The 25,051-nt window shown below is 49.1% G+C and overlaps 10 protein-coding genes across 10 annotated transcripts; 4 read left to right on the forward strand and 6 right to left on the reverse strand.

Moving 5' to 3' along the window:
- Positions 1–273: 273 nt before the first annotated feature.
- GIQ15_05278 (uncharacterized protein) lies at positions 274–1,146 on the forward strand (the record flags this gene model as incomplete). Its single annotated transcript, XM_033552695.1, has 1 exon — positions 274–1,146. The coding sequence occupies one exon, from the start codon at positions 274–276 to the stop codon at positions 1,144–1,146; it is 873 nt and encodes a 290-aa protein (XP_033406425.1).
- Positions 1,147–1,393: 247 nt separating this feature from the next.
- Positions 1,394–2,949, reverse strand: GIQ15_05279 (uncharacterized protein; the record flags this gene model as incomplete). The annotated part of the gene is made up of 2 exons (XM_033552696.1): positions 1,394–2,738; positions 2,795–2,949. 2 exons carry the CDS (start codon positions 2,947–2,949, stop codon positions 1,394–1,396), a joined length of 1,500 nt encoding a protein of 499 aa, XP_033406426.1.
- Positions 2,950–3,865: 916 nt separating this feature from the next.
- GIQ15_05280 (pre-rRNA-processing protein ipi1) lies at positions 3,866–5,025 on the reverse strand (the record flags this gene model as incomplete). Its single annotated transcript, XM_033552697.1, has 3 exons — positions 3,866–4,773; positions 4,847–4,919; positions 4,978–5,025. The coding sequence occupies 3 exons, from the start codon at positions 5,023–5,025 to the stop codon at positions 3,866–3,868; spliced, it is 1,029 nt and encodes a 342-aa protein (XP_033406427.1).
- Positions 5,026–5,656: 631 nt separating this feature from the next.
- GIQ15_05281 (uncharacterized protein) lies at positions 5,657–6,106 on the forward strand (the record flags this gene model as incomplete). The annotated part of the gene is made up of 1 exon (XM_033552698.1): positions 5,657–6,106. One exon carries the CDS (start codon positions 5,657–5,659, stop codon positions 6,104–6,106), a length of 450 nt encoding a protein of 149 aa, XP_033406428.1.
- Positions 6,107–9,082: 2,976 nt separating this feature from the next.
- Positions 9,083–9,712, forward strand: GIQ15_05282 (uncharacterized protein; the record flags this gene model as incomplete). The annotated part of the gene is made up of 4 exons (XM_033552699.1): positions 9,083–9,175; positions 9,255–9,340; positions 9,434–9,490; positions 9,553–9,712. The coding sequence occupies 4 exons, from the start codon at positions 9,083–9,085 to the stop codon at positions 9,710–9,712; spliced, it is 396 nt and encodes a 131-aa protein (XP_033406429.1).
- Positions 9,713–13,325: 3,613 nt separating this feature from the next.
- On the reverse strand, positions 13,326–16,321 carry GIQ15_05283 (tubulin gamma chain; the record flags this gene model as incomplete). The annotated part of the gene is made up of 8 exons (XM_033552700.1): positions 13,326–14,006; positions 14,073–14,159; positions 14,215–14,418; positions 14,477–14,659; positions 14,727–14,780; positions 14,847–14,959; positions 15,132–15,172; positions 15,441–16,321. The coding sequence occupies 8 exons, from the start codon at positions 16,319–16,321 to the stop codon at positions 13,326–13,328; spliced, it is 2,244 nt and encodes a 747-aa protein (XP_033406430.1).
- A 260-nt stretch (positions 16,322–16,581) lies between these two features.
- GIQ15_05284 (aflatoxin B1 aldehyde reductase member 2) lies at positions 16,582–17,702 on the reverse strand (the record flags this gene model as incomplete). Its single annotated transcript, XM_033552701.1, has 2 exons — positions 16,582–17,093; positions 17,168–17,702. 2 exons carry the CDS (start codon positions 17,700–17,702, stop codon positions 16,582–16,584), a joined length of 1,047 nt encoding a protein of 348 aa, XP_033406431.1.
- Positions 17,703–19,087: 1,385 nt separating this feature from the next.
- GIQ15_05285 (uncharacterized protein) lies at positions 19,088–20,805 on the forward strand (the record flags this gene model as incomplete). The annotated part of the gene is made up of 3 exons (XM_033552702.1): positions 19,088–19,656; positions 19,723–20,471; positions 20,546–20,805. 3 exons carry the CDS (start codon positions 19,088–19,090, stop codon positions 20,803–20,805), a joined length of 1,578 nt encoding a protein of 525 aa, XP_033406432.1.
- A 515-nt stretch (positions 20,806–21,320) lies between these two features.
- GIQ15_05286 (actin) lies at positions 21,321–22,744 on the reverse strand (the record flags this gene model as incomplete). Its single annotated transcript, XM_033552703.1, has 5 exons — positions 21,321–21,407; positions 21,478–21,555; positions 21,616–22,181; positions 22,249–22,474; positions 22,541–22,744. 5 exons carry the CDS (start codon positions 22,742–22,744, stop codon positions 21,321–21,323), a joined length of 1,161 nt encoding a protein of 386 aa, XP_033406433.1.
- Positions 22,745–23,367: 623 nt separating this feature from the next.
- GIQ15_05287 (uncharacterized protein) lies at positions 23,368–25,035 on the reverse strand (the record flags this gene model as incomplete). The annotated part of the gene is made up of 1 exon (XM_033552704.1): positions 23,368–25,035. The coding sequence occupies one exon, from the start codon at positions 25,033–25,035 to the stop codon at positions 23,368–23,370; it is 1,668 nt and encodes a 555-aa protein (XP_033406434.1).
- Between the last annotated feature and the right edge of the window lie 16 nt (positions 25,036–25,051).

A 25,051-nucleotide genomic window follows, 5' to 3' on the forward strand; every position in this document is an offset into this window, starting at 1 on the left:
CTGATCTTGCCCGATCTTATCTTGATCTGATAATCAGCGGCACTTCCAACCTCCTCCTCCTCATTCCACTTTCCTCCTCTTTTCCTTCTTCCTCTTCTTCTCTTTCTTCTGCTTCTTCTCTTTCTTCCAAACAAACAAACAAGCAGAAAGGCCACTATAACCACAGCTACGCCCAGAATAGTCCTCCGACACCGAGTCCGATCCTCTTCGAAGCTCCGGCATCTTGTCGAGCTGACCACACCTCACTGCTGCTCAGCGTATCTGGCCGACAAGATGAAAGCCTTTGTTGCCCTCTCGCTTCTCTTAAGCCCGTTTGGCTCTTCCTCTCCTGTCGGCTTAAAACATGAGATCAACGCCCCGGAGCAGATACGAGTCGGTTACTTCGAAGGGGATACCTTTTACTCCCCGCCCTTTGCCCCTCCCCGTCCAGATAGTCACGAGGAGGAATATGAAGCAGGAGAAGGTCTAATATCCGATATGGCCATGCCAGACTGGCCTACAACTCATCTTCTAGCACGCCGTCTCCTAGCACTGTCTTCTACAGGCATACTCTCTACCGTCTTCCCGAAAGGTTTTAGAGACCCCGCCCTCGCCGGAGTACCTGTCGGTCTGCCTGACTACATCGCAGACTGCTCTGCTTACGATAATAACACCTCTTTAACAAACATCCTCGGACGGGGGAACCCACTCATCCTCGCGTTAAATGTTGGCACATCGTTTAGGAACACAAGGGCCGGATCAAGAATCTCTTTGTCGATAGACTGGTGGCAGCACTTGACTCCTCCTAAACAGGGGGATGACCCTCTAGATCACGTACCAGCTGCTTTACCTCGTCTTGCTCTTATCGGCCACCTCGAAGAGATCTCGCTCGCCTCGCTGTCTGTCGGTGATCGAACGGCCATCGAAAAGTGCTTCTTAGCGGGACATCCAGATTCGAAAAACTGGCTTCCAGGTTCCCCCAGTTCACCCCACAGCGGATATTGGGCACGACTGGTAGTGGAGAAGGCGTTATGGGTGGGTGGTTTTGGTGATAGGGCGAGGATCGGCTGGCTCGATATGGATGTTTGGAAGGTTATGAAGGAGAAGGGCAAGGACGGTGAGAAGGGCTGGGCTGATGTCAAATTACCAGGCGAACAAGGAGCATAGATACTTCAATGTATCCAAGATAGCTCTGCGAATTTCTCCTTTATTTCTTTTAGGGTCGTACTAGTTCAGCATATCCAGATCATGTTTCATATTACAGCATCGAACAAATGGCATCTTAGCTTCCGATTTTAATTTATAAAGAGAAACGTTCCATGATATTAATATCCAAGCTGCGAAAATGGCCAGATGCCACAGCCATCTTTAAATTCATAGTGGGGAGAGAGATAAGGGTATAAGTGAACGGTATTCACTTAATAGTCCGTCGAAACAAAATAGTCTTCCAGTGACGGCCACACTCACGCGACCACAGGCTTCCGACCTCATCTCTTACCTCAGAAGTAACATCTTTCCAGCACTTCTCAACCGACTCCCCTCGCTCATGTCGTAATCGGTTCTCCTGCGTTTGCGCTATCATTTCTCGACGGTGGTCACTCAGCGGTATAATTTCGAGTCGATGCCCAGCCCACACGCCCCGATGGATTGGCATACCCTTGGCGATCTTGAGCCCTAGAGGAGGCTTGGTTGACCAACAGGCACGTATCAAAATTGCATCTCCAAACCCTACATAGTCGTTTTGTGGGCCGTGTCTATCCTGCTTCCTCAAAGATATAGCTTCCGTGAGGACATACTCATTAGTTGTGAGGTTTCGGAGCACCCAGTCAACATTTTCGGGGTAAAAGTCACTCATCGCCGGACAGAGTCGATCAATCATCTCGCCTATAAGGGTAACTGGTAGATTGTAAAATTCCTCGTCAAACCCTTTGGAACTGAGAAACCCACAGTCTGCCAAGGTGGGAATAAACGGCGCAGGGGCAGAGTCGCAGCCACGAACATACTCGAGCAGGGTTGGGTGATCCATATCGGCTGATTTGTCTAATTCTGGGCCGAAGGTCACTTGAAGTGTAGGCTCTTGATATACCGTGGGAGGGAAGTCGTTGTCGGCGGTCTCATCCCCAAGGCATATAATACTCTGCCCTGCCCACTGGCCCAAGGTGGTGGTGGTCATCGACTGGAGATGCTTTGCAAGCAGCCTCAAAAAGTAGCGAGATGTGAGGCCAAGGTGGATTACATCCAGTAACGCAAGTTTGTCGATAATTTTTTGGTGCACACTGTGAGGGAGGTACATGAATTCAGGTCTATTGCTTCTGGCATCGCTTGATGGCGACATCCACGCAGTCGGAATACTGGAGTCTTCGTCATCCTCGTCGCCGTCGCCGTCACCGTCATCGCGGTCGCTCTTGGAATGTTTCTTCGGTCTCTCGTCGGTTGAGGTATCGTCGAAGCTGTCACTTTCTTCCTGTTTGCGTTTTGCAGTTTGGTTCTGGTAGACTGAAAATGTTTCCATCGTAGACTGTTGTATCGTGTTTCGTGGGAGCAATTCGCCATCGCGTAACTGGCTAAGCATATTAGATACGGCTCTTGGACTCGATCCAGGCTGCGTGTCTGAAGTTGACGGCACTGTCTGGTCTATCGGAGGGCTTTCTGATTTTTGCGACTCAGTCTTTCCCCATGATACAGGAGATAGATCCGAGAATTTCGAGGACGTTGACGAACATGGCTTTCGTTCTGTGGCCGCAATGAAGGCCTCTGACCTGGCGCGCAGAACATCAGCAGGGCACTAGCTAGACCTGGACTTCAAGAGACATACAACAGACGTATATCCGGGGCGGCGACATGCCACATCAGGTCATCTGCGACCTTAATAAGAAACAGTCGTCGAAGCCTAGAGGCGCTGTAGATTCTCTGAGAAGTGGTCAGACAAGCAATATGGAATGCTTGATCTTTCTTTGGGCCAACCGGCATTGGCCTTTTGAACACTGGCTCTTCTTCCATAAGGAGCAGAGGGGGAAGATATCTATAGGGCTTTGATAATCTGTATAGAGCGCCATATGGATAAAAACTAGAATGGTATAGAGCTGCCCTTGCACTGGCTGAGCACTGAAGTCAGAGTCAAAAGGAAGACGCTTATAAAGTGCATGGGGAGAGGGAAAGAGTAATATAAAGCCTTGATCGTGGCTCCCCAGTGATAGATGGCACTGATGGCAGAGTGAAGTAGGAGCTATAGAGACCAATAACTCAGCATGCACAAAGCTGAATAGAAGGGAGAGTTTGTATGCATAGAGATTTACAGAAATAAGGGGTTTATGCCATTCACTCACTCACATATCAAGAGCCAGTCTTAGTTAATATCTTGATATCAAGGGGCTGAGAGTAATAAAGAGCAACCCTCCAGTCCGAGGATGGCCAGTGGAAAGTAAGAAATATTGAAAAAAGAGTATGTATTTATGTGGACAAGAGTTTGACAGATTACTGTCGAAAGGAGTAAGACTTCATCTGTATCGATATCATTCATGCTGGCATGAACTATGCAAGCTATGTGCCCTTCACACAGCATAATATGGTCATAAAGTCTGGACCTATATAATCTCCATATCCATCATCTAGTGTAAGGAGCTGACGGATGTCACTTTCTGTACGCAGTCAAACTAGCTATCTGCAATCAGATGCAAGACTGGCGTAGAGTGATGAGCCAACGGTATCCTTTTCGAGACCTGGTATCGGTTGGTTTATATTCCCAAAGGAAAAAAAATGGTCTGGATGATTAGTGGCTATGAACCCTTTGTATACATCCAGGCGGGTTGACACCTAGATGTAGGATCGTAAAGTCGCATATCGCGACGGGGTTTGAATATACGCCGCAGCGCCCTTCTAGCACTTCTCATGGCTTAGAAGCCATGTTGCACTCTCGGAGTATTTTCCTAACGCCAGCGGAGGCACGACCAGTTTCACCACCATCTTGTCGCGCAGAATCAATGCCTCGTTCAACTGGGACCTGGAAGAGTTGCGCGAAGACTCTCAATCGATCCTCGCGAGATTCATACATATCACCTTCTTCCTTTTTTACGCTGCTGAATAGGTCAAGGTAGGCGAATGGTGACGCCTTGGTCGGGAGGAGATGATATTGGACATGGCGAAGTGGGAATAAAGCCCCGCCATCGTTCACTCCTAGTCCCTCCCCGGATAAATTTGGGTCATCTGTAAGGCCGATCCCTGCACGAAGGAACTCAGCAAAGACTTGTAGAACCCTCGCTGCCAACTTCCCCTCGCTGCCAGATTTTCCGAATGAAGCTTTATTCGATGACCACTTCGTCGAGGCTTCGGTGTGCCACCCCAATAGCGAAAGGAAACAGTTCAAAGTTTTAATCCAGCCTCCCGCGGCAGATACCACTTCCTGCCCAGCAACAGACAATAGCCAGGATAGTATTTCTACCGAGGAGAGCCTGATATCTGCCGCCAGGTGTGTCATGCCAGCTCGAACGTACGGTAAGAACGCCGACCCATGCCCTTCCAAGTCTTTTTGAGGTAGAGCCTTCAACAGCCTGAGTAGCTGCGCTCGAACTCCGTTATTTCCATCTAGAATAAGAGGGAATAGGATCGGTAATATAACTCCAACTGGCCGTGGAAGGGGGGAGTCAACCGGTCGTGATGTAACAGCGGTTGCGAGGTGGGATAATGACTCTTTCCTTTGGCTATCCGTCTTGGAGCTTAACAAGGATAACGAATGGGTGAATTGAGATGATTCCGACGGGGCGGCGGCCAAAAGTGACTGTTGGTTTAAAACGATTGCTAGACAACCATATCTGGTCAGCTTATCGGTCCTTGTGGTGTAGCGCAAACAAAAATTCCTCAGGGAGCTTACATTTCGATTTGAAGCTAGTATTTGTAAAGTTCGAGGGTGCGGCCTTTGTCTTTCCGACCTTGAGTTTGGTTTTCTACAGTTCATTAACGATGTGGACGTCGTAGGGGTTTTTCATTTATATATGTACATACCTGGAAATCTTTCTTCTTTTCATTTTTCTTCTTTTGGCTGGAGCCCATTGTAGCCGGACTGATCTGAATGAGGATCTAAAATCGGTTCAAGTGCTAGAATCTACCAATATTAAAGAACGAAGGGTAATAATTATATCTTGTAGCGAGAAAGGGAGTAGGTAAGTATCTGGAGGAGAAACGATGCGCTTATCGAAGTCTTTTTTTCCTATCAACCTTGAAGCTACCCTCGCTTAGTAAGCATATATCTGCTACTTCGAGATAAACATCAGCAGAAGACAAGCAAGGGACATGGCATGCCCAACACAAGACCGATATCTTTTCCAACTTTCAAAGCTTGAGACACGCCCGGACGATTAGTCTTCCAGATACCTGCTAAGAAGGAGGATAGCCTAGATTAGACACCAGAAATGGCCGAACGGAACACAGTTCGTTTAGACTTCTATCCCTCCTTTTCTACCCACCAAGTACAATCAAACCATTCTAACGACCTCTATTAAAGCTGACAGAAATTCCCCGGCACGTTGCTGCGCAATTGTCACATCTCACATCGCGACCTGGAGTACAATCGACGCTGATACTCTCGCGGAAAGATGGCTCGATAATACAAACAACCGGCCTACTTGCGGCGTCGAGTACAACAAACGGCACATCTCCAAGTTCTACACCCGCAGCTGAAACAATGACGCCTTCCTCATCATTAGACCAGGACGGTGATCCCTCAGACACGACTGATAACTCAGTGGCTACGAAACCGAATGGACCCATGACTCCTTACAAGCCCAGTCCGGCAGAGACTCTCGCCGTCCATATACATGCGTTCGTGTCTTCGGCATCCTCCCTAAGCACGGCCCTATCTTCGCCGTTGGGTGATGACGATAAACATGGCTTAGACGATGAGAACGGGAACAGCCCCAACAAGGACGGAAATTCAGCTGGCAGTAATCCCTTCGAGGACGCCGGACTGCCTGAACGCGAGGAAGACGATGAATTAAAGCTCTTACGGCTTAGAACAAAAATCCATGAGATAATCATAATACCGGATCGCAAATTTCTGCTTTGTGTCGTCCATGATGTCTCGGCTGCGGCGAGTGGAGCTGGAGGAAGAGCTTCGGCACATTCAAGGCAGTGAACAGGGATATAAAGACGGTCGTGCTCGACAAACTTGCACCTTAGGGAGTGAAATAAGTTTAACATGCTATGGACGACCGTAGGTCATGCCTCGGAATAGACGAATATCTCTCCTCGACATGAACAGAAGCCTCCACCAGCTACTACTACTATATGTGGCTTGTTCGTGATTGCCTTGATACCCTATTAAATGAATGTTCAATTGAATTTATGGACTTTATTATCCCTATGTTTTCTCCATATCCAGCAAACAAACCCGCGTTCATTGATACGGGGAATATCCACCGAATCAATAGAGGCTTCTGACTCGCCTAGTTGCACAGGATTGTCCTAAACCTGGAGGTAGTTTAGAGCGTCATTTACTTGGCTATGGAAACCAGCGGATTAGCGGCCATTCAAGAAAGGGGAACACACTTTGACAAGGGGATTAAAAAAAACCAGAGCCAGATTCAGTGGTGGGACGAACCGCCTGGTACACTACCTGTGACGTTGGAGGCAGCATCCTTCACGGACTGTGCGGCCTCCTGGCCCTTCTGCTTAAGCTCATCGGTCTTGCTCTGGCCCTGATCAGCGAACTTTTTGGCGGTGTTCTTGGCGTCGCCTATACCGAGATGTATCGTTAGCACGGATGCTTCAACTCAGACGGTAATGCAAGAGTCGCATATCCCCTTCGGCTTTGCTAAGTCTGGGGCACCCTAGAAGGGTTATGGGGTATATTTCTCACCGGGCTGCTGCTGGGCACCCTTCATCTGATCCGAAATCCTGTCCATAATGCTGGTTTATAGTGGTGTTCTGGTCTATAGACATGGCGTCAGTTTCTCCTCTTTCTCCTTTTTGGCAGTGTTAGAACCCCCAACTCAACGCACCTTGGTGTAGTCTAAGCTTTGTTTCTCCTGTGATGAACGTACGTAGAGGATATGTTCGAAGTACTTCTTCCTCGAATGCGGGGACATCCCTGGCTTCTTTTTAACCACCGTCCATCAACCATCCACGTGACCTCTCTTGAGTTTCCGCCGACGTCATGGCCGCGCCCCACACACTTTATTTACAGCTTCACTTTCTCCGTCTTTATATCTACATCATTTCATCTTCTGCCTCGAACGATGCTGGTATATAGGGGTCTGCCACACCGGATAGCTGCTAGACTATCAGAAAAAGTCACCTTATTTGTCTTTTCCGCTGTCGAATTGAACGATATCAACAGTCTTCGTGAATTTAATACCGATTCAATCACAATCTCTATGCTCTCATATATCATTGCCACAGTCTAAAGGCGACTTATTTCCTGAGCTTAACAGAGCCTGGACAATTCTACTATACCAGTCTTTGCATATCTCGCCTCTCGGCTTTCCCAACGGTCATCACAGTTGGTCTAACAGTTCTCCATCTCCAGGCAATCAGTGTCCGCTTGATCTGATATTGTCGTCATCACTCCACATGGCGCTAGAGCATGATTACTTCGTATGAGAGAAAGCGTTCAGATTCATCTAAATGCGGATTTGGAGGGTTATTAAGACCCAAGATAGTGACCATATCACTCGGTTGCGGTCTTATTTTCGAGTACGACACTGCTAGTATTTAGGCGCTATTCTCAATCGCGCCTAACAGTATGTTCATGATGAAAGCACATACAGACGCCGGTTACCCTGTGTCTCAACTTGCGAATGCGTTTTGAAGCCGTAGCCCGATAATTAAGGGACATCGGCCAGTCTGAGAGACAGCCGGAGAAATGGAGTGTTTAAGCTGCTGAACTGATATAATAGGATACCCGGCGTGCAACCCGAAGACGAAATCAACCACCTAGTCATGCTCGACTTACGATATGACCATTCACCCAATATAATATGCCGAGCAACTTACAGAAAGGCACCGGGGGCACCATTTTCTAATCAGGCTGGGCGATATTCCAACACGAGTGGCGATATTTAAAACTCGGCCTATCTGTCGGCATTGAACCAAACGGTACTTATCGACTGCTAGTCTCCGTGTTAGACAGAAATGACCAGAGTCACGTTACTCAACGTCTCGACTCTGCATGTCAACAGCACACCCCTTTTTATCGATGTACAACCTATGTTGATATTTTATGCCTGCTGAATACGACATGCAACTCCGGGTATCGTTCCTAGTACACACATAGCCAGCAAATTGCCGAATCTAAATACTACCTAATAGTTTTAGCATCTACTTCTACATGTGCTAACCAAAGATGCGTCAAACTGAAAAGATGGCAAACTATTCTTCAAGGAGGCACTTAAAAATAGGAGTCGTCTATTTCTCTAGCACCGCGGGAATGAATTCCAGTCCACTGTCTAACGGCTCTCAGAAAGTTGATCGGGAGGCATTTTGTCTCCGTCTGACAGGCCTTGATATTTACCACTGATATCCCATGGAATAGTTGGGTTCGCAACTTGGTATTTTGTAGAAAGGGGTTGCATTTCAAAAACACCGTTTGGAAAGAAAGCAGCGAAGTGGGTTTGTGGAAGGAGAACCGTTGGGGGCCTCCACTGGGGAGAACTATGGCTGCGATATCTGCTAGGTAGAGATCTACCTGCGAGACACATACCGTACCCCTGAGGAACTGGCTACATTTTGCCTATAAGGAGCTGCTGTGAAACGTTTCGCTACTCTCGCAACGGTGCCCAGGAGATAAACCTCCCAGGGCTACTGAATGCGGGCTACAAAGTCGACAAAATGGTGAAAAGGAGCGTGGATACTGGTAGTGTTTACTCTATCACTGTTTCACGGCAATCCAGGCTAGAAGATCAACTAAATACCCTTTTTCTACCTATGATAAACTAAAGGAGGTTTATTCAGATATAAATATCAAGACCTCCGCCTGTTCGTTTGATGTTCCCAGGATCACTCCTAACTCAAGCACAGAAACCATCCTCAATATCAAAAAAACACGCTATAGCTTCATTGACTTGATTGACTACTCCTTGACGCGTGAATTTCACCCTCATTTTATACCAAAATGTTCTTCTTCCGCTTCCTTGCTCTCGCCGTGGCGACGAATGTTGCCCTTGTCAGTGCTGAGGGCAAACCCAGCGACACTTGCAACGTCAATGTAAGTCAACCCCCTGGGGAACAATTTATCTAGAGCTTGTCCCAATATTAGGAGATAGATGCTAATACTTCTGGGTTAGGCATCCATCTGGAGTCTAACTGGCTTCAAGGGCCGCCGCAAGGAAATACCAGTTGATTCCGAATGCAATCCTCTAGCTGATCCATTGTAAGGGCCCCTTTTCTTTTACTAATAAGCGTGCTCTCTTTTTACCACTCCTCAAACCAAAAGCATATCGCTGATAAATATTGCTATTTCTAGTGTTGCTTCTGTTGGTTCTGCCAAGTTACCACGAGGAACTCTATGCCAGCTTTACACGTAAGTCAATTGTCTTCTGATTGTCTACACCTATGCTCTCCGACTTCTAACAATTGGCCCAGGGATCCAAATTGCGAAACTAGGAGTTCCATCGTATCATCCCGCAGCACTGCAGACACCTTCAAAAACAAGGGCCGTCAAATCAAGAGTATCAAATGCCTTTACATCCCTGACGACCAAAGCGAGAACTCTGAGAAGGCAGAGGGCGAGAATGACAACTAGGCGACTCATCCTTTGTGTTTGGACAATGAAGTCCATTTCTGGCAGAATAGGCCACGGAGGGCTGGAAATCATATAATATTGTTGTTTTTTCTGCGTTCCATTATTGTTCTAATACGGAAACTTGAACTTGTTCATGTATCTTTACCTCTTTACTTCCAGGTGGGTTGCATAAATGTATGCAACCGCCCAGTCACTCGCTTACTTATTCTCTATATAATTAGCTAATATTCAGTTGGGTCACAAGCTCTTTCATTTGGACATCACGTCCCTTTCAGTGAACACGAGTATTTAGTAGAAAGTCATTATTGCACTCGCGGAAGGTAGATTCATACTAGTCGTACATATACGTGCGTTGTCACTCGAGAGTACGCTGCTGGATAGAGAATTTTCATCATTCAAAGTTCGACCGCTCATAATCCCGATGGTATAGATGTGTAACTAAAAATGAAAAAAAAAACATTGCACGCTCCGGACGCGCTAGAAAACATAGTGGGATGTTAGTTGATAGGTGCATCCATGTACCTAAAAGGACGATCTAAAATCTATGTGGATCTCGAGAAAATAATTCATCAGGTCGAAGAGAACACAGCTCACCCAGCTCGCCGTAACTCTTTTTTAGTATTCGACATTGCTGGCACATGAGAAGCTGGCGCCGGCGGGGCTGTCATGGAGTGCCTTGCCAGAGACGTAGAGGCCAAGACCACACTAATACGTCGTTAGCAATGGATTCGATACATTTAATAGACGATGAGAGTGGTATATGATTGGCCAAGGGTGAGTAAGGTGATATAGAACACTTACAATTGTGGCTCCTGCGAGGAACACTAGACAGTTGACAATTGTGAGCAATATTTTGCGGGGCGAGGAGAAGTATTGTCCTTTGTTCATGTAAAGCCAGAACAAGCCGCTGAGACCATCTGTTTTACTTGTTAGCCGACTATTATGACATTATGAAACAGTGGGAAGGTGTTGTAGACTTACAAGTGAACCAACTTGCGAAGAGAGCAGTCTGCATAATCTAGTTAGCGCCATGATCATCGATTTAGATGGATTAATATTTTTGGCAACTTACGATCAAACTGAGAAGGTTGTTGAAGACAGGAATGGCTTCGGCGATGACCCAAGCGATGACCCAGAGGACGACGGTAATACCGACCCAGGTTCCGATCGAGGTGAAGTTTCGTAGAGACATCTTGTTGGTTCCACGGAAGATTCGGACGTAAAGATATTTGCTAGCAACATGGCCATTGATCACACCAGCAATAACAATCTATAAAGCCTCTATGTTAGCGTTTATAAAGCTACAAAAGCTCCATTTGGGGCGTACCGTTGGGATGGCGACTCCGTAGGCGACCTTTCGTAGGATCGGCCCGGTAGAACCAAGTGCTGGTGAAGCGACATCCTTTCCACCGTATCGGTATATGACAAGTGCGGTGACGGCATAGAGTGTCGTGTTCGTGCCCTGGAGGAGATAAAGAGCTTTGGGGTAACCAGCAGGCTCCTTCAACTCAGAGATGAAACCGAAGAATGCCACATGGCCAGCTGTTTGATATTAGTTTGGGCCCGTACAAATAGTTCTCGAGATGGGTAGGACCTACCATAGGCAAACACAATGTTGCTAACGGCCAAAAAGCCGTGGTAGAGATCGGTTTTCACAGTGGCATGCACTTCCTTTCCGGGATGCTGAATAGCAATGCCGATCATGGTGATGAACACCGCTCCGAGAATACTAATGAAAGCTGATGGGAATTAATAAACGAATACCTTGGGAGAAAGAGGGGTTTAAAGGCTTACATGAGATGGACATCCAAGAAACGTTCTTCAGTGTTCGTGGGAGTGCCAGGACCAGGGAGACAACCATCCCAATAACACCGAAGACGATACTGCATGTTCCGTGCTCGGTGAGAGTGTTCATCATGACGATGAAAGTGAGAACGTGGCTGCCCATGATGAACACCAGGAACAATAGTTGGGCACCTCCGAGAAGCTCGCGTCCAATAGGGCCCATGAGTACATCTCCAGCGTCCGCCATGTTGTGGACGTGGGGATATCGCATTTTAAACTGACCGATAACGAATCCAGTATATGTGGCGACGAGGCCGAGGCCTATTATAATAATCATGGCTCTATAGGGAATACATGTTAGAACCAGGGTAGATCAATCAGAAGGTTACGGTGGTTGCTTACGGAACGATTCCCAGCGCTCCAACTGCGGAGGGTAGGGAGAGAATCCCAAGAGATATCGTCTCGGCAATCATAACTACAGGATGTCAGCTCTGTACATGGGAAGATGTAACATTCGCAAGAGCTCGTACTCATTCCACATTGCCTATGAAGAAGTGTTAATATGGTTACGTTGATGACGATCGAAACGGACGACTGCTTACCACCAGGTCATGACCTTATATTTGACATCTGAAAACTCTTCATTTCCAAAGGGATCATCTTGGTAGGCTGGGAGATCCTTTGTGATTTCTTGTTCTTCGTCTCTGCTGCTGTTGTTAATGTCCTCCCGCTCGGCCTTTGGCCCGTCCGTCTTTTGATCCGCCGACATGGTGGTCAATAACCCAAGGTCAAGATATAACGAGACTGGTTAATGCGACGGTGAATAGTGATACTCAAAAGCCAGAGGTATAGAGGTCCAGATAGATCATCCAGACGTGATGGAGAGCTCCAGAGATGCAAATAGGCGGCGATGGATGGATCTTTAAACAGACTGGAAATTTCAGTTCCCCGGCTCCGTTCGCCACGCACAAGTACCTTAAGGCCAACCGTGGTAGAGTACATTTCTGCATCATCATGACCGGTTGTTAGGCGAACCCACCGTCCTGAGTTTGCTGCCAGGATCAGGTCGGACCAAGGACAGGCCTGTCGCCCCAGACCCCGGGAAAAGAAGACGCGAAGAAGCTGATCGGCCGTCTACACGAATGGCCGCCGGGCAACTCGTTGACCACCACGCAAGGATCGGCCGGCGTCGCCTTCGAGCGCGGAATTATATGCGTGCAAGATGACGATCGGCTTGGACGCTGACGTCCTGATGCAACCAGGAGCCGTCAACCTGAACGCCGACTGCTCCGCGACTCCACCGTCTCCGTGGGGCGCTGCAACATCTTGCGTCCTTCGTCCTTCGAGAATGTGTCAAGAGATGACGGTGGAGCTCGCCCGCATATCACCCCGTATATACCTATATTGTATATACCGGTACCGCGATGCTGGCTGCTGTAGAAATAAAGATGGCGGCAGGCTCGGATGCGCATGCCGAGGACGGGAACAGGGTTAAGCTTCCTTGGCTACCGTTGCATGCGAAGATGACATGCTGAAGAGTGAGGTTGACATGAAGTTGACGTTGACTGACAGCGGATAGTTGTATGATGAGAAGCCGGGATAGAGCTGGGTTCTACGCCTGGCCAACCACCACGGAGCAGCCGGGAAGAGAGTGGAGGGCGCGCTGACTGATGGTGGGCTCGATGCCGTTTGTTTTACTCCAAAATACCCAAAATACCCATCTACTCCGGACTCCATATCCTGGGGCTTAGCAGCAGGCCCGTTTGAAATTGCCCAAGGGAAAGGCAGTGAAAGAGCATTCCATTAGTAAAGATTTTCGATTTATATTTTATCCGTCGTCTCCATGATCTCCCTCTGCCCCTCCTCCTCCTAGATAGTCCGGTTTCTCCGCAGCTTCGTATTCAGCTACCAGGTCCATCACCACCTCGCGCGCTTCGTCGAACTCGCCCAGCCCGTCTGCAAACGGCGCTTCCTTCTTGTACTGCTCCAGGAAGGCGTTGCGCTTCCGCAGACGGTCGTACTGGCTGACAATGCGCTTGAACAGCGTTGCCACGGACGTGTGGTTGGCCAGCATGAGACCGCTGACCCGGTGCGTGTTCTGGAGGTACGGCGATTTCTTGGGGATCGCTACCTGGATGCTCGCTGGACCCCAGGGAATGAAGGATGCCAGATGGCGCTCGCGGATGCGCAGGACAGACTTGTGCACGTCCGTCTGGTCCGCCTCACCTTGGATGATGTTCAGAATGCTGATATAGCAGCTCGATTTTCCCGGGGTAATCGACATCATGCGGTTCTTGGGCTGGAGCAGTCTCCGCATCACGTCCAGTACCGTGGTCTTCCGCACCGTCTTGGCCTGCTCGACCTGATCGCCAGTGAACGGCGTGTATGATGTAATCAGGAAGTGTGCCCGCGGAATTGGTATGAGGGATGCAATCACGCTAACGAGATCGTTGTGCATATACCCTGGATACCGAAGGGTGGTGGTAGACGCGGACATTACAGTTGAAACCTAACGCATGCATGGATGAGCAGCCGGAGATAAATGATAGTTATTAAAAGAAATGCCGCAACGTACCAGCTGGTTTGTCTGCTGGAAGGATGGTTCTTGGACATGAAGCCTATCGGCTGCGATCCTCGATAGCGCTCCATTGTCAAGCACGACCTTTAATACGTGGTAAGCGGATATCTATATCTCTGGTTGGTTAGGCAGGACTTACTACTGAATCTGCATTTTGCGTCAGTCTTCTCATGGTCAGGAGACTGTTGTAAGGGTTGACAACGACGTCTGCCGCCTGCGTGTCAGGAAACACCGAATACGTCTGGATTAACTTCTTTGGAAATCGGTCATTCATCCGTTCAAGAATGTAACTCCCCAGACCAGATCCGGTTCCGCCGGCAATAGAATGAAGAAGCATGAAGCCCTGAGCTCTAATTAGCCATGTCATCTGAGATTATCGTACGATTATAGCTCCCCCGTACCTCCAGGGAATCACTGCCGTCCGCCTCTCGATCGATGATGTCGAAAATCTCCTCTTGGACAGATTCACCTGTGGCATAACCAGCTGCCCAGTTGTTTCCAGCACCGCTTCCATCTTTGCCTATAAAGAAGTTCTCTGGGTTGTAGATGTTGCTGTACGGGCCATTCTGGATCGCACTGAGGACCTACATATCGATTAGCCTAGTTAAAGTAATGCCGGAGAGGTCCCAGGCGTGTGATCGAGAAGCGTACCCTGGGTTCGAGGTCGATTAGTATGGCTCGGGGGATATATCGCGTATCGTCACTCTATAACCGTGGCCCTGGTTAGCAAGATCACACTGAGTGGTACACCACTTGATCGAGAGTATATACCTGGTAGAAAAACACATCTTTGCGGTCTCCTCCCTCTGTTGCAAACTCTTCTAGGTTGCCATCCTGGTTGATGCCATGCTCGAGGCAGAGCTGCTGCCAGAACTGCGTCCCAACTGCGAACCCACGTTAGTAACCGGTCCCAAAAGCAGCCGTCATCTTTCACGATAGCATATTATAGAGATATAGCAGCTCAGAAGCAGCAGTGCGACTGTCTCGCGTGCTGGATGCCGGCGTCGAGGGGTCTCGCGGGGTCCAGGGGAGCATCGATAGGAGGGCTCAACGTACTGTTGTTGCCACACTGGCCGGCCTGGATGGTAATTATTTCTCTGCAAGGGTCGGGGGTCAGTATATCGATACAGCATGAGGATATCCAGTCTGGAGTTCGAGTGCTTACCTGGGCATCGTAGTCGGTTACATTGCACTGGAGTTGTTCGCTGGGAAACGCGTCGCGTTGGAGGATTTATTTAATGGGCAACAAGCATCAACAACTGTACAACAAACATCGAGTACGTACTGATTATTTACCGAAGATTATATTATTACTACTTCTACTTCTACTACTCAGACAGGATAGAATATAGCTATCTAGTGAACCTGCGCAGCCCAAGGAGAACTACAACGCCAGCAGCAGTGCCGTCTACTACAGTAACCTGCTCCTTCGCATCAAATGCTTCGAGAACAGCTTCTTCCATCCCTGCCATCGCCGCGCATCCCATACTGATCACTCGCAGTGATGGACCGGCAGTTTGCTTCAGTCGTTCAGTTGCGCTGATGATACGGGACCTGACTACGTCCGCTGGAGCGCTGTGCAATTCACCGGCCGTGAGCCCCGTCGTCTCTACGCCTGCGAATATCGTGTCTGGGTTGCTTCCGTTGGATAGTAGCATGTTTCTCGCTGCCGTGTCGAGCTCGTCTTTCCACTCGTCGGCCGTGGTGATGATTCCAAACTTCCCTGGGACGACAGGCTGGTGCAGAGAAACGCCGTTTGCGAGAGATGCGCTCATCTGAATGCTTGCGTCCATGATGCCTGTCACATATCGTTTTTTGCACAGTGGTTTCTCGCCGGATGCTGCGAGCTTTGAGTTGTGCTCTTCGATTGCGCCCCTTAGCATACCGACCAGCGGATGGGGAGAGTAGCATGCTACCAGAAAGCCGTCGTACTCTCCTACCAGCGGCTTGAGATGCGGGAAACAGTGCTCAGCAGATTGTGTCGACTGCTTGACGTTGTTTATACTCGGTATGCCTTCGACGATGTTTCCTTCGGATACAGTTGGCTCCTGGGGAGCTGTGAAGTAGTCGAATTGAACCTCTGGCAGCTCGTCTGATAGCTCGTCGCGAGTTCCGTTGTATATTTCTGCGGCCGGGTTACCTCCGAGCTTTACCCCGTTGACGATTGGCTTGAGGGCTTCGGTCATACGGGTCGAAGTGTTTGGGTTGATTATGAGGAGCCTGTAAGGGGCTCTGTTTGAGGCCATCTTGTGGGTGGCAGAAAATTACTCTGGGCCTCAACTTTCGGTGAAATGCTACGATGTTGGGCAAGGCTCGAGATATCTATTTGTTCCTTTGGGCCGCAGCCTATCTCTGATGATGGCTGATCTTCATGCTCCATAGCTAACTACCCGATGTGCTCTGCCGGCTTCAGTTCGATATAGATCGGCCCACTTGGGATCGTGAATGAAACGCACGCGAGCAACAGGAGAAGCATTGCCATTTATTAACTATGTATAGGCTAACCTCACTTCTGCTTAGGCTTGAACAGCGCGGCCTTCGTATCATATGTATATTTCAGATCCAGATGCCAATAATTCGCCGTAGTAGCCTTCGCGACCATCCACGCCTCGTCAAGCGCAGCAAGAACCTCATCTGGGAGCGGCCCCTTTTCCAGCTCGTCCAGGTTTTTCTCAAGCTGCTCATAGCTGCTCACGCCAATAATGATCCCGTCGGTTCCGTCTTTGATGTTCAGAGCAGAATGATGCATCACCCAACGGAATGCTATCTCAACCAGACTCAGCTTGTGCTTTTCAGCGACAGGCTCGATAATTCTTAATGCATCGAACACGGAGTCTTTGAAGTATCGGCCCCGGTAAAGTTGTCCTCCCGAGTGGACGTCACTATATCGACCTTCTGCGGGGACATCGGCGGATTTATACTTGCCAGATAGGATTCCTCCAGCTAGCGGGTTATATACGACAATGTCCATTCCATACCGCTTGCAGCAAGGTATCAATTCAGCTTCAATTGATCGAGCTGCATTAAAAAAACATACATCAGCTTCAGCTAGTCTTCAACAAGAGAGGATCCGCAGCTGGGAGGTCACTCACTGATAGCATTATACATGGCCTGGTAGATTGTCGGCCGAACCCATCCTCTCTCATTGCACATGGTGACAATCTCCGCAACCTCAAATGCGGTGTAATTGCTCAATCCCAACTGGACAAACTTCCCTTCGTTGTGCAAATCATTAACCGCCTCCAGCGTTTCTGAGAACGGCACAGACCGATCCGCGGCATGCAGATAGAAGATATCGACGCAGTTGGTCTGCAGCTCCCTCAGGGACTCTTCGAGCTTTGCCCGGACTTCGGCTCCCTTGTGCGCCCCGGGAGTTCGGGGATACCATTTCGTCGCCAGCTTGAAGCCGCGCTCTTTCCAGCCAGCTTGAGCCGTGAATGCCTCTTGCTTTCCGGCAGCGTAGACTCGCGCAGTGTCGAGTTCATAGTATCCCCTCTTCATGAAACAATCGAGACATCGCTTAAATTCGTCAACAGTTGTTATGCGGCCCATATCTTTCTCGTCTGGACCGAAAGTCATAAGCCCCAGGACCACCCGGGGCTTCCCTGTTGGTACCACAAGAGGCATAGTTGAGAGCAATTGACGCTGGTCAGTTATGAAGGAGGGAATGAAGGGTTGGCCTGGGTTTATCGACGAGGGGGCGGGGTTTTTATACGCATGCTCCTGCCCGGTTATATGCCATGCGAAGCTTCTCTTCAGCAGGGTATGATTGAGTCAGAATTAGAGTCTAACTCGTATTCCCTGGCCTGCTTCATCGGTGTACAGTACTGACTGGCTATATAATTACTAATTGTTTACCTGTAGGTTCTTAGCCATATCGTATCACCACGGAGTTTTTCGTATGAGCTTCGTACTGTGAGCTACGAGATCGATCACTGAATGGCGATTTCTCGGATATGCTAGCTCTGTAGTAGATATCCAGCATGCCGAAGTCTTGTCGAATGGTGATGTTTGTATACTCCGAGCCCTGTGAGGATACAAGATGTGACGTCATTCGTCTATATCAATGGCATCGACATGGAAACGCTTCAAATGAGAAGATGAAGGAGATGAAGATGAAGATGAAGCTGTCAAGGATGGCGTCTGTAGTACGCCGACCTCTGCTCCCTGGCCTCCAACCAGCTTTATCTCCTGTTACGAGGACTTGGTTGGTGTAACTGGTCACCAGTGGCTTGCAGACGCTTCATCCTGGAATCGCATCTGGACGACGCCACGGCTGTCTCTGTACGAGGGACCATCGATAAATCTCCAGACTGCTATTCATAGCCGCCATGATGACCATGACAAGGTAGACAGACAGCCCCTGACGCCGACCTGGTGATCGATCAGAGAGTCTCCTGGACTGCTATAAGCATGTATGTAAGCCACCACGAGGCCGTACGACAACACAACGGCCTCGATATCACCAGCTCAGGGGTGAAGAAATGCCGGATACTCGCACTATCGTATCTAGTGGAAATGTCTTTTGAGGCTTGCATCCTCTTTGCTCTCAAACACTTGTCCTTTTATCAAAAGGCGTGGTCTTACATAAGCGTTAGGGGCAACTTCTTCGGCAGTTCCAGATTCGTCGTCATCGGCTTCATTTTTGTCTTGAGCAACAACATCGAACATCGAACACTTTCAGCGTCAAGAGACAGGAGAGAACCTCATGTGTCTCTGACTGAATACCGCATCACGCGTGCTACGTTCCGGTCTCTACCCACACCGACTCCTGTCCCGGTGCCACAGATACAGCTGGCAAGTTACGAGGCGCATCGGAGGCTGCATTTGTTTTTTGGTTGTTCGCGCAACCGTCCAATGTCACAGGCGCTTCACGACTGGACGTGAGCCGCAAGGCCATCAGCCTATCATAGCGAGAGAGAGGGAAAGAGAGTGAGAGAGACACAGGAAGGAAAGAAAGAGGCGGAGCGAGACGACAGGATTCCTACTCCCTTTTGTAGGGTTCCGCATGGATGTCACCACAAAGTTCCAACCAGCCAGTTCATATTTCTAATATTCATCGGGACGAAGACGGGTTTAGCAGGTCGGATTCCGAACGACGAAGCTCGCTTTCTCGCCGCAGAGCAGCAGGATCCAGCACGGTTTCTTCCAGCACCGATATCCGGCTACGGGAGTTGAAACCAGCGCACAATTCGACGACTCTCTTTTCTGCAGACGACGGTCACATCAGGGGGTATAACTCGGCAGAGGAAGACTCGGATGGAGACATGGCGATCGAACGCCCCAGTATGCAACGACCGGGTGAGAGTCGGTCCAAGGTACCGCTGTTGAAGGGTGAAAGCCGAGGGCGGTCATCGAGTGTTGGGCCAGCCAGCATGGAAGAAGGACGGCCTTCTATCGCCCGAGCAAGACCGAGTCTTAGAAGCAGGAGTCCAGACTTCGATGCAAAGAATGCTACAAGGAAAAAGTACATGATTGCTGCCTTTGCCCTGGTTATCAGTCTTATCAGCTTTACGGTTCAGACCCAGACTGCCGTCTATATTCAGCAGGAGTTAGGATGGAACAAGCCGTATTGCATGCTGTGAGTTATCCCGAGGCTACTCTTTCTCGTTTAATACGTTGCTAACGGTTCATCCTAACTATTTAGCTACCTTACACACGGCTCGTGGATCTTTCTATGGCCGATACAGCTTCTCATTCTTCGAATACAAAAGCGACATCTCAAGTGGCCTGCCTTTTGGCGTAGACATGTTTTTATTTTGCGAACCACGGCACAGATGGTTGAAACCCAGGACTTGCACCTCACCACCCGCGAATCGAACAAGTCTCCGGTCCCTTACATGGTCAAAACGACCGTCTTCGTCGCTTTGGCTCTCACCATAGCCGGTGGCTCATGGTACGTCGCCGTCGACCTGACCACCAGTAGCGACTTGACGGCCATCTATAATTGTTCTGCCTTCTTTGCCTACGCATTCTCGATCCCACTACTTAAAGACAAACTACGATTCGACAAGGTCTTTTCTGTTTGTGTTGCCATTGTTGGAGTTATCATTATTGCATATGGGCCCGGTGGGCCTCCGGAAGGTGCACCTGCGGAAGGCGCTGATACACTCAAGGCATCAAATCGGGCGCTGGGGAATATCATAATTGGCGTTGGAAGTGTCCTTTATGGGTTATACGAGGTTTTGTTTAAACGGTTTGCTTGCCCGCCGGAAGGGACAAGCTCGGGACGAGGAGTCATTTTTGCAAATGCATTTGGAAGCATGATCGGTCTATTCACGCTTCTTGTTCTTTGGATTCCACTGCCACTCCTACATATTCTCGGTTGGGAAACATTCGAACTGCCACGGGGCGAAGCTGCGTGGCTCCTGGTCATTTCTACTCTCTCAAATGCTAGTACGTATAACTTTGCCAACGGAATTCTCTGCCTCTTTATACGCCATATATACTAACTACTTTCCTTTTTTTAGCTTTCTCCGGTTCATTTCTTGTTCTTATATCTCTTACCTCGCCAGTCCTGTCATCCGTCGCCGCACTTCTCACAATATTCTTGGTCGCTCTTGTTGACTGGAAATTCAGCCATAAGGAATTGGGCTTCACTTCCATCGTCGGTGGAATACTGATCGTCGTCGCCTTCCTCCTTCTAAGCTGGAGCACATATCGTGAGCTAGACGAAGAACGGAGGAAGCGATTGGAAGACGACGGGCCTGATTCTGAATCCGACGAGTGAATTTTCTGATTAACGACCAGCACAACTTTGAGCCATGGGAAGATGTGCAATATAGTTCGTGGATATATTTCTATATCTTACCAAGGTCTATTCTTCTCCTATATGTTGATAGATTTTTTGGCCCCCAACCTTCCTTTCTTCTTTGTATAACTTGGAATATGTTTATTTGACTCGTAAGGAAGCGAGTCATGAGCGGCACTCTGATATCTCAAGTCGTCTTTGTATTTCTATTATGGTCTACTTTCTTTCTACTAGACGGCTACACCTCCAGGTCTTTAACGGTTAATATGTTCTCTCTCTTTCATTTCTTCAATCGGGCATACAACAAAGAGGCAAGTTAGTATATGTTTTAAGCTGATAGCCTCTATCTCCTTACCGAGTTAGAACTTGGACCATGTTCCAATTCCTACCTAATAATGACATGCTGATCTGATAAACGGATAAACAGGCTATTTCTTAGTTGGTCATGAAGTACGTGATCCGTCAAACGAAGATTAATCTTGGTATATACTGATTTATCTCGGTCCCAGCTTCTCCAGCGCCCTTGTGCCCTGTTCCTCCCATTCTTGTTTTGAGATCCACATATTGTCCTTATCGGCGAGCTACACAGTTAAGAGCCAATGGTTAGTTTAAGAATCTGAGATGATGGATTGAATTGATGCCTAAACCTACCAAGTTTGCGAGGACAGCACCGCCCAGGAAGACCATATGTCGTCTTCGTGGAGGATCTTCGATACGAGGTTTAAATTTCTATTATGTTGGTCAGTAACGCTTACGAACCCCCAGACGCGGAAGATGGGCCCGTCTTACCTCTAGTCGCTCTGGGTCGCCATGTAGATTCCTGGTCAACCACAGCTGCTTCAACTCCTTTTCTAATCGTGACGGTAGGCCGGGATACATGCTGCTACCACCACTAAGAACAATAGCTTTGTACAAGCTGCTTCTGACATCGACGTCAGCCGCCTGGATGGTGTTAAATAATAATTCGGCAATACCCGGCTGGTCGACATCGACAAGGTGCGGCTGGAAGAGACACTCGGGGGCCTCGAAGCGCTCGCTTCCAACCCTTATCACTCGTCCGTCTGGGAGGGTGTATGATTCTACCAGTACGGTAGTGTCTTCGGAAAGACGCTTGTCAAGTTCCAGATCGTATGAGACGTAACAGAGCTTTTCTTTGATTTGGCGGACGGTCTCGAAGTCTGCGGTTCGATTGAGGGCGTAACCCCGACGGAGGAGCAGGGCGATGAGGTTACGGGTTACATCTCGACCCGCAACATCAAGTCGACGTGTTAAGTGGTTTAGGACTGTAGATTCATAAACAGGAATAACGTGTGTTACGCCATCACCAGAGTCAACCACGACACCACTGCTCAACCCTATCACCACCACATTAGCATTGGGCCGTAAGCACCAAAGAATCGAACAAGATAGGTGCAATCACACCTTGAGCGTAAAGTGCTAGGACAGCTTGAATGGCAACATATACGCCGCCAAAATTGTATCCTTCAAACATAGTCTCACACATCTTCTCGCGGTTTCGTAGCGGGTTCATTGGAGGTTCGGTCAGGAGGATCTTTCGGCCAGTCGGGTCGATCTTCATCTTATCGTAAAAAGTGTAGTTCCACAGGTGTTGCATGTCTTCCCAATTCTTCACAATTCCGTTTTCCATCTACAAGCCGGCGTTAGGAGTATGGTCAGGCAGCAGGGTATCAACACACGCGGGTTCGGGCCATACAGGATAAGAAATCTGAAGCATGGACCTGGCAGCAGCAGCCTCATCTCCGCACATGATATCCTTGACTACTATATCGCCAGCCTGCTCTTCCGTTCGAAGGATTGGACGTCCCACTATCGAGGGAAACTGGTGCTCTGGGAAGTTCTGGAGTGCGGGGAGGTATACAGTTAGCAACCACCGTCCTCCCATATCAATGGACGCCATATCGAAGAGCACTCTACCTGCGCGGCATATCCGACTTTCAAAAATCCCGTTCCGCCATCGAGAACTGCGATATACCAGCGTTAACAACGGAGGACTTATGCGATGTCATGCTAGGAGGGGCCTATTACCGATGGGAGGCTCCGCCATTTTCTAGAGCGTGCGGAGATATCTGTGCTTCCGGGGCCGGTTGTTCTAGCTGTAGAGCAGTGATACGACGGGTAGCAATGCCAGGCAGCCCTCGCTGGGTTGTTTCTAAGCCGTTGATCGTGTGGACTGCGCGATGTTCGACCTGAAGTCTACAAGTTGCGTAGTAAACGGACTCTTGGCTCGGTGTACGTTATAGGCCCGATCTGGTTTAGCGTCACATAAGGAACTATTTCACTGATTTCGACATTGTTTATGATAGAAGAACAGAGTAGATATCCGTTAATGACACTAGACTGTGTATTTGGCTAGGTATCTGTATAGCTAACACTGATGTATATTGCATGCTGAACTCCAGAATTTGATCGACGTATACCCCCAACTCCCCCGCTCAAAGCGTCAAAGACGACATAAAAAACCAAGCACACCACTCGAAGACATGTAAGAGTACAAACAAAAAAAAAGGGAATAGAAGAATGTCAAGCGCTGTTGCTTCGACCGCTGCTTTTATGGTTCACTTCAGGCACGATTCGGGTTGTGTCAACCAGATGGGGGTATGTGGTCGCAAATAGCGTCCCAAGGGACCAGTTATTCAAGTCGCGAAGATGCCTTTCGAACACCGGGTTTATTATTAGCTCGTCGGAGTCGGTGGTGGCCAGTAAGGTGTCGGTTGGCTCGTAGGGCCAGTTGAGGCTGAGCCCTGTCGTGTACGGAATGAACCAGTTGGAGAAATCGTAGTCGGCATAAGAAGCGACCATACGATCACGCATACGCGGCCATGGCAAGTAATCCAGCCACGCTGCATGGGGGGTGACGATTTGCGATGTCCTCGGTGTGATCCATTCGGGGAGACGATCGTAGTTCTCGCGCGTCGGGTATATTTGCCATCTCATGAGAAGGAACATGACGTATAAAACAGCGACTTGTTCCGGTAGGTTGGAGATGTTGGGGAATTTACTGAGAATGTCTGTAAACACTTTTGAGAGTGGGTGTGAATAGATGCCCTTTGCAGGGTTGAGAAGGGAGGAGACGCTCGGGTAAGGAGGGCCGACTAGCTGTTGATTCGGAACCCCTTCAGCTGCCTCACGCTGACGGGATCGAAGGAAGTCGAGTAGGATACCATCGAGCGGACAGGTAGGTTCGACATTTCGGATTGGTGCCGCGTACGGGCACATGGCAGAGTCGTTAAACGAGGGATTGTTCAGACGGCTGTTGTATGTTAGGGAGACATTGATTGATGGAGAACTAGAGTTTACTCGAAACTCGTTGATCCTTGGGACATTCTGGGACGACTCCAGAAGAAAATTAAAGCCTAGTCTCTCTCCATTACCCGAAAGCTCGAGGTTATGCGTAAGGTTCCGTTTCTGATAGTCGAATAGTTGATTATGCGATGGCCAGCCATGGTCCGCACTGCGAGGGATGGGAGAATTCTGTTGCCAGTTCTGTAGATGGCCCTGTGCTTGGCCAGATGCCGACGGAGGAGACGGGCTCACACTCGCCGCAGGAGAACCGCTATAGGTTGTACCGCTGCCATTCATAGACTCGAGGCTCGCAGGATTCCGTAAACGTCGTTCGGCAGGCCCGTTGGGTAGGCCATGCTGAGAATTCTGGTCTGACTGGGCCGGTGGAGATAGTGGGATATTCGTTTGGGGACTGGGACCGTTCATGTTGGTGGTAGGGATATCACTATGCGGGCTTGGTGGTACAGTCGCTGCTGGAAGACCTGAGTGGTCGAGTATCGGCTGGATGGTGGCCATGATAGTAGCCAGTCTCCGTTTGATCTCTGTATTCTCTGCCTGTAGTATATGTTTTTGCCGCAGTGCATCTTGTAGGTCCTGATACGGCTGCAGCGACGTCAATTCCCGCACTCTCTGTTCCAGCACCTCTATCTGCGTGCGCGTCCTCTTTCTGATCGCCCGTTGTGCCTCCCTATCGTTTGCTCGTTTCTTCGCCAGTTGCTCCGCCGTGAGATTAGCAACTCCTCGAGAGGACGTGTTCGTTCGTTTCTTCCCAGGCAACGCAGGCCCGGTTGCGCCGGGGCCGGGGGAATTAACGCATTCCTGCTTCACCGAGGGCGAGTTGCAACTCGAAAGAGTCTCGGAGGCGGGCGAATTGTTCTGAAGCGAGGGTGACGCCTGTCCGGCCATGGTGCTTCACCCTTCG

This window comes from Arthroderma uncinatum (genome assembly GCF_011692745.1).
Source record: "Arthroderma uncinatum strain CBS 119779 chromosome Unknown scaffold3, whole genome shotgun sequence".
Taxonomy (NCBI): domain Eukaryota; kingdom Fungi; phylum Ascomycota; class Eurotiomycetes; order Onygenales; family Arthrodermataceae; genus Arthroderma; species Arthroderma uncinatum.